General features: G+C 41.9%; 1 protein-coding gene across 1 annotated transcript in view; it reads left to right on the top strand.

Annotated features, from left to right (window-relative positions):
- The first annotated feature begins 1,643 nt into the window (after positions 1–1,643).
- The window catches only part of LOC126232198 (ensconsin), a 110,120-nt gene continuing 102,942 nt past the window's right edge, over positions 1,644–8,821 (top strand). Inside the window, exon 1 of the mRNA XM_049942528.1 lies at positions 1,644–1,700. Coding sequence (XP_049798485.1) covers positions 1,644–1,700 — 57 coding nt within the window. The remainder of the gene's footprint in view (positions 1,701–8,821) is intronic.

Here is an 8,821-nt window from a genome sequence, read left to right as displayed (position 1 = left end):
TAGTTTCTGTTTTTTTTTATCTATAAGTCGAAGAAGCACAACGGAAACAAAAGAAAGATTCGGGAGTGGAACTGTAATACAGGGTACAAGGATGTCAGCGTTAAGATTCACTGCTGACATCGCTATCCTCTGTGAAAGTGGAGATGAACTACAGGACCTGTTTAATGGAATGAAAATTCTAATGAGTACATAATATGCATTGAGGATAAATCGAAAAAGGACGAAATAATGAGAAATAGCAAAAATGAGAACAGCAAGATGCTTAACTTCAGGATTTGTGATTAGGAAGTGGATGAAGTTAAGGAGTTCTGCTACCTAGCCAGCAAAAACGAATGACGGGCGAAGCAGGGAGGATATCAAAAGCAGACTAGCACTGGCAAAAAGGGCATTCCTGGCCAAGAGAAGTCTACTGATATCAAACATAGGTCTTATTTGAGAAAAACATTTCTGAGAATTTCGGAGCATAACACTGTGTGGCAATGAGAGATGGGCTGTGGGGAAACCGGAACAGAAGAGAATAGAAGCATTTGAGATGTATTGCTACAGAAGAATGTTGAAAATTAGGTGGACTGATAAGGTAAGAAATGAGGAGGTTCTGCCAAGAATCGTTTGCACGTGTAGGACGAATACTATAGACGACTTCTGCTGTTATATTCGGAGATACACCATTCCTGTAGCAGAGATGACGATTTCAGACAAGTATTGAATATGACGACTAAGTATATAGTAAAGCGATGAGTGGCAAATATATTGACAGTGACAGAAGTGCATTTCGTAGTATTTATTTGAACTAAGATGTAGAGGCCGTTAATGGAACCATGCACAGTACATAATTTCATGCTTAAACACTTTAGACCCGTTGTTACTGTTTTAGTTTGTGTAGTTTTAGTTTACAATCCAAGAGGCTCCTAGGTCTAAGTTAACGATTTTTGTCAATGTATACACAGCTTCTGAGTTAACCGTCGTTTTACATCATGTGCAACGACTAAGCATGTATCCTAAATTAGGCCTCTCTGGAATCAGATGGCCCTACTGCTGTGTCCTCCATGTTTGCTAGTGAACAAAAAGTGAACAGATCAAAATATCAGAAAATGACATAACCTCCCATATGAACAATCGATTTCCAGTTGAATACAGACACAAAAGTACAGGTGTCTGGCTGGTGCTTAACCAAAGAGCTGTTAGTACGCAGCCTAACAAACAGGTCTTTTAAGAGAAAACCGGCTTCTGGACGAGATCCTGTACGGCGATCGCACCTCTAACGATGAGGCACGCGGTTGAGTCACACCCTCGTATTGACTAAACACATTTGTCATGGTTCGGACAGCCGCCTACGAATTCGCTCGCTCAGGCTGCTCCGGAAATCACGCGACAGGCATTCATCAGGCAACAGAAGATAGTAGGAATTATTGTTGCGATATACAAGCGTTGTCAGGGACGTAGTAATACAAAGCAAAAGGTATATTTTCATAATAAATTGGTATGTTTAAAAACAAACCTTTAGTTCTCTACAACGAAAAACCAGTCCAAAGACGCAAATTTTACTTTTTATTTTGTTCACTCGATGACTAGTTTCGGGCGGAGACACATTTTCAAATCATCGTAACGTTGTCAAAAATGGTATTTCCGGATATGTGAGAACCATGCCAAAAATGTGCAACGAACAGTTAGTTACAGCGTACACAGCATTGCTTGCCAAGGTAGGTCTTGACAAGTACCAAGACAAGCAGTAAAAACCCTTGCCGAGTGCGGGCGGGTACTGTCTTGCTGAACTGTTATGTGCATGTGCTGTAACTATTTTGGCATGGCTTTCACATCTTCGGAAATACCATTTTATACTATGTTACGATGATTTGAAAATGGGTCTCGGCCCGAAACTAGCCATCGAGTGAATAAAAAAGTAAAATTGACAACTTTGGACTATTTTTTCGTTGTACTGATTAACAGTAGTTGCTGACTCACAGCCACTCCAGCATGCTGAAAGTTCATAAACATTTAGTTGTCTTTCCAATCAATCAACGCCAACACCCCTACCTCTTTTTTAACACCGGAGAGGTTTGCAGAAAGCTCTATTAAGGGGAGGTTTACTAACCTTGGTTCGAAAAAAAGCATGTTCTTCGAGAATTTTTTTCTCGGGATATGTTATAGATATCAATGTCAAATTTGGTCAAAATGTTTATTGATATATCCTCTACAAACAGGAATTTTTTCGACCTGAAATGTCGAAGAGCAAAGGCGGAAGTGCCGTCGGAACGAAACAAAATTTCGATGTAGACCTCCACGTGCGGTATATCACAGGTCAGCCGGCTCGTCTGAAATTAAAATTGAGTTGACGTTAGCGAAGTATATAAGATTCTTTAGGAGTTGTACCTCGCTTTAGTTATTTGGACCATAGGAAACAAAATGGCGGCCATTTGAAAAACATGGGGTTTTTTCATCGATTCTTCGACGTCGTCGGCCAATTAAAAATATTTATCGTTGATGGATCGGAATAAAAGTGGTACAACTCCTAGACGATGTAGTTAGCTTTGTCGGAAACAAAGAATCATGCCAATCGGTTCAGTAGATCTGAAGTTACCATACCGCGCGATGAAAAAACGTTTCGAGAAAAACGCGTTTGAAGTTTTGACTACATATAAATGCAATATTATGCAACGTACGTTCAATCTGCTATTCCGCGTCCATAAACTAGTCCTTCCTCTTCCTCATAGAGGGCGTTCCGATCGATATGGGCCATCCTGCGCTGCTCCAAAGCCGCTCGTACGGCCGGTGACAAGCGGTTTTCGGCCACTTGAATCCGGTGGTCGTCCGTATGCTTGGCGAACTTCGTCGAATAGAGTCCCAGGGTGACGTCCATCGTTGTCATGGTCTTCAGAATTGCTGGATACCCTTCGTTGAAGCTGCTCACTGCCAGGGAAGTCGCAATCTCCACAGTCCTCGCACCAGATTGCAAATGCTTGGGGGCTAACTTCCAAACACACGCGTTCAAACTTTCATTTGAATTTTGTGTGTTTCCTCCCAAACACCGGTACAATAAGTCGTCCTCCGGAAGAAAAAAACTGGTGCGTGGAAAAGGCCGCCTTCAGGCAGGTGCATTTTTTTCTTCAACAGCGAATAATAAACATTTCCGTTCCGTATTCGGAAAAACCGTTTCATTGGTGCATTCTAAACACTTTTATGGATCCAAAAATGCAATTTTTAAAAAATCGATTTTTTGAACCAAAAGATAGTAAAGCTCCCCTTAACATCTTGAACTTCATCATCGTATCCGAAATCTTTTACACAGATATTGTGTTAACTTTGTAAACAAATGACGAGCACGTAGTGCGAAATTTCGACTCAGTTGTGGATGCGACAAAACTTATCACAGGAGCGCAGAATTTACTATGTGCCACCCATAGTAGCTGGACAGGTGTTGTCATGTAGATAATAAATATTTTTTTTCATGTTTTTATTGGCTTTTGGATTCAATGCCAAGCCGAATAACTGCTAGCCTAAGGGCCAGACACGAACAAGTGCGCTATTGACTTGCTCAATTTGTGAAGCTCTTTCTCTTGAATCACCATCCAATCTTTTTGAAATGTAGTCATTTGTTTGTCTGTACATCTACATCACATCTACTGATTTCCGTGCCATTCGGATAATTCCTTCGTGGTGCGTCGTTTCTTTTGTCTTAGCGTGTGTATATGATCAGTTGCCAGTTGTGAATGATGTCAGCAACAGTGATACACATACACTAATAACAACATTATTACCGTTACAGAAGAAAAAATTTGAATCTGTTACAAAACAAGAAATATACTGTTCATAAATAACTAGTAAAAACTGTTGGATTTACCCTACATATGTCCATTACGTCTTATGCCGTGTTGAGTAATTGGAGTCATTTCTCCAGGCTGTGCCTTTCTTCTTACTGTGTTCTCCCGCCCGATACAGACACATTACGGTGGCCACATTCGCACGTGGCGTCGTGTTGCACGTTTCCTCCGCCTGGTGCCTGGTTCCAAAATGACTTTCGAACGGTCGTTGTGACATTAGAGAACAAACCTGGCTTACCCATAAAATTTGCATTTTTCAATGCCTGATTAACTTCTTGACAACAGTGTGCAGAGGTTTATAAGCTCAGACTTGTATTGTTCTCAAGAGAGTTGTAACAAGCATCTCGAGTCTGTCGTATCCCTCGGTGAATATCAGCGTAGGTAGAGGGGTGGCGGGGAGCAGCTTAGCAGCAAACTTTCGCCGTAGGGATCTGAGCAAAAGCAAATAATTAATCTGCATAAATAGTCTGTAAACGTCTATTTACGCAAGTTTGATCATACCAGAAGCGTAGTCAGAGTTTTATTTTTAGTCAAACTTACCTTATATACTTGTTTTAAGGTGTCATCTATGATCAAGGGCAATGATTATTCTAACACCTACTTGCTAGCATATAAATGCTATGTTTGGAGTCGTTTGGAAGTACACGGAAGGGAAAAAAACGTAGAACTAAGAAGGAATTATGCGACATAAACGAAAGTTGATAGGTGTTTTCCCACATCTGAAAGTTGATGTCTGTTCAAATTTCACGCCATTCGCATAAGAGTGGCGCTAATAGCGCCTCTATGAGAATGCAGATCAGGTTTGCTTTAAATACACGCTGTAACGGTCATGTGGGGTGATTGCGTTTGAGACTGAACGTGGTGAGTTTATGTTAGTCAAGGATGTTTTTAAGGCGATAAAGACACTATTATTAATGACTCAGTGAGCATTCCAACAGCATAACGCTCGTCCACATACCACTATTATAACTCAACCTGTTCTACGGAGTGTCGACAAGCTGGCTTGACCTGCTCGATCACCAGATCTGTCTCCAATCGAGCACATGTGGGACATCATCGGACAACTCTAGCGTCAGTGACAAACGGCATTAACCGTCCCTGTATTGACCGACCAAGTGCAACAGGCATGGAACTCTGTCCGACAAACAGGCATCCGGCACTAGTACAACACAATGCATGCAGGTCTGCATGCTTACATTCCACATTCTGGCGGTTACAACAGTTATTAGTATACGAGCACTTCAGATTAGCAATGGCGTATCTCGCCCTTACATAAACCTGTGATCTTACAGTGTTAATCACTTACATACGTTACCTAGGAAAATATATTCCCAGATCTGATTACTCTACTTTAATTATATTTCGGTTTTGAGATTTTTTCCGTCAGCGTAGTTACATAGCTCTACCGATTCATAGCAATACTTTTAGGTTAACTTGTTATTTAAATTAGTCATCATCATATCATCCTGTAAAGGATTAGGCTGTTGCTCGTTCTGAACCCACAAACAAGATCATTCCCATCTTTTTCGAGGCCTTCCAATATCCCTTTCCCCATTCGGCTTCTAGTCAGGATCTTCTGGGGAATTCTGTGACCTGTTATTCTCACGAGGTGTTGTCTTCAATATTCACGATATTTTGGGATTTCTTCATTCATGTTGAAAATACTTAATTCTGTTCTAATATCTTCATTTATAATCATGTCTCTTCTTACGCAGCCTTTCGTCTTCCTTACGAACCTCATCTCTGCTGTTCGAATTTTATTTTCTTGTCTTTTTTGTGGTAACCCAGCTTTCGCTTCCATAGAATAATACAGGAACCACCATCACTTTGTAGAATTTCATGGTGGTTTCTTTTTGTACTTTATGGCCCAGTGTTCTGCTAATAGTACCACAGACTGCTCAGAATTTGTGTATTTTATTTTCAATATGAGAGTCAAAATCAGAACTTGTACAACTGCCTAAATAAGAGATTTGAGAGACTTGCTCTAAAACTGAATTATCCAAAATAATTTTTGATGTGAGTGGACATTTTCCTTGGAAACTATCCTTTTCGTTTTATTACTAGAAATTTTAATTTCGTTCAGCTGACATACTGTTTGTCTGAATAATAACGATACCATCCGCAAACGGATGCACATTAAAGGTGGAATCAACCCGAAGAAATGTTTGAACACCACAGTGCTTCATTAGGCATGGTACCGTTAGAGGTGATATGTCCTTGCCTTCTTCATAACGTTGACCTGATTTACTGCTGTTTCCTCCGGAAAATACGGAACTTAGGCATACACAGAAGGGCGCCGAGTTACCTACAACTCAGGCACACCACAGTTAAGGTCAACCTTCTTAGAGGGCACTATCGGTAATGCCTATTTTATGCATCCCCCTGATGCCACACAAATAGTCTGAAGTGACATCCATCCACCAAACAAGAATACAAATAGACTCATGCTCCACTCATTATCCGCATAGTACCAGCGATAGTAGATGAAGACAGCATCGGCACCATTGTCTACACTCGCCACCAGGATAAGCATAACTGAACATTCTACAAGTGATCGTACTTATGGATCACTGGATCCAAGACTAGACCAAAGTCGAAGATACATCAGTGCAAGTGCACCTTGAACTGTTGCCGCCGTCTTGGTGCAACAGTGAAGTGTTTGTAAAGTTTCTGTTAATAAATTGCTGCTGAACTGTGTTGCCCTCATTTTGCCGTACCTGTTCCACCCTTTATTTGGCATCGCGACGAGGCTCTATAGCTGCTGCGTGCAAGCGAGCCACCTCAATACAGCAACTACTTGTGGTGGCAGAGGGTTCTCTTCCTGCCACATTATTATGTTTGATGCCAAGTGTATTTGATGAGTATAGCTTTTACTTAGAAAGTTGCAGGGGACTCACGTTAAACAAGTTTCACAAACAACGATGCAATTTGGGGGTTTTTGATAAAAATAATATTAAGTGTCATGTAATATTTTGTGTAATGTAATATCTTGTATAGACACCTTTTATTAACCTGACACGTTCCACATCATTACGAAGTGTCGTATTCATGATCTATGGAACAAGAACTAATCTAACAGCTAAGAATACTGTGACCTGACGGAGATCGGACCCAAGTCCCTTGCACCATAGTCCGGCGCTTTACCATCGAATCACCTACGAGCAAGTATAATTAGATAAAATATCGCTCAGGTGGTTTTTTTTTTTTTTTTTTTTTTTTTTTTTTTTTTTTTTGCCGGCCGGAGTGGCCGAGCGGTTAAAGGCGCCGCTACAGTCTGGAACCGCACGACCGCTACGGTCGCAGGTTCGAATCCTGCCTCGGGCATGGAAGTGTTTGATGTCCTTAGGTTAGTTAGGTTTAAGTAGTTCTAAGTTCTAGGGGACTTATGACCACAGCAGTTGAGTCCCATAGTGTTCAGAGCCATTTGAACCATTTTTTTGTTTTTTTGTTGTTTCCTTTGTTTGAAATCCATATCGAAGCCTTTTACGGCTTTATTTTCCAGCACTTAGATACAGACCCACCATTTCTGTAACTTTGCCTAATGTTACTGCATCTTGTAATATGGTAAATACTTACCATATTAGAGGATGATCTGATACAGCTACAGGATATACTTGCTGGTGCACGCCGTTTCGATAACTGTATCTCCGTACTTGGTGTTTAAGCTTCGAAACCGACTGCAAATAAACAACAAACACAATTGAATGGAAAATTGGTGTGAAAGTACCTTTTGTGTATAATTCGTGGCAGAAGTCCCCGAGGTGCAGCTCACAGGAACAAGAACAAAACAGTGGTCGCTTGCAGTCAACGATACGTTCTGATGACCGATACTTACAAATTATAGCTCGTAGGTGCTCCGAAAGAAATGACACAGAATTTCATGGTGCTTTATTGAAGGCAACTGGAAGGGGCGTGACATCGCAGAGAGTGCACAACCTTATCCACAAAATCAATTCGGCTTCTAGGTGTCCATCATGAAAAAACTTTATAAACCCCTAGTACCATTGCGCGCGAGCAGGTTGATCAGGGTACACGCAGACTGGGACATACTTCATTGGCGGCGTTTTCTTTTGAGTGACGAGTGCAGGATTTCTCTGACGCCCTATGACCGTCGTGCAAGGGAAGGAAGATCACCAGGTACCAAAGTACGTCTTAGGTATACAATTCCGAGGGTTCAGCGGAGAGATAGTCAGTATTGAAACTTCCTGGCAGATTAAAACTGTGTGCTGGGCCGAGACTCGAACTCGGTAGAGCACTTGCCCGCGAAAGGTAAAGGTCCCGAGTTCGAGTCCCGGCTCAGCACACAGTTTTAATCTGCCAGGAAGTTTCATATCAGAGCACACTCCGCTGCAGAGTGAAAATCTCATTCTGGATCATCAGTATTGTTTGAGGCCGGTTTGATGTACGGATGACGGACGACTCCCTTTCGAAGGTAGTTTGAAGGCTGTGTAGGGTCATCGGACCTATTCTACAGCCGTGCAAATCAACGTTTCGGTGATGAGTTCTTCGAGATGGTGATGCACGAGCACACGCTAGCCGAGCACACTGTACCCGACTCGTAAAGACCTTTCTCCAGGCTGTAGTTAGCAACCGAACTGAGTAGTATGAACCCAGTTGGACATATTTGTGATCAGTCGAAACTTGGAATGTGTTGGCTGGCTCTACTGGATAATCCATGGAAGCCCGTCATCGAAGAGTGGGGCGGTCTTCAGAAGTAATGATTCGATCGGGCTATGAACAGCATGCCAAGGAATATACGAGCATGTTACAATGTACGGGGTGAAGCAACACGACCTGAATTTTGCCTAGAAATGTTCAAACGTGTGTGAATTCCTAAGGAACCAAACTGCTAAAGTCATCGATCTCTAGGCTTACACGGTACTTAAACTAACTCAAACTAACACACATCCATGCCCGGTGGGAGGGGCCGCGCAATCCGTGACATGGCGCCTCAAACCGCTCGGCCACTCAGCGCGGCTTTTGCCCAGAAGTGATATTATTTG

Source organism: Schistocerca nitens, chromosome 1 (assembly GCF_023898315.1).
Source record: "Schistocerca nitens isolate TAMUIC-IGC-003100 chromosome 1, iqSchNite1.1, whole genome shotgun sequence".
Lineage (NCBI taxonomy): Eukaryota > Metazoa > Arthropoda > Insecta > Orthoptera > Acrididae > Schistocerca > Schistocerca nitens.
The sequence above is the reverse complement of the archived record's forward strand: the minus strand, read 5'-3'. Positions and strand labels throughout refer to the sequence as shown.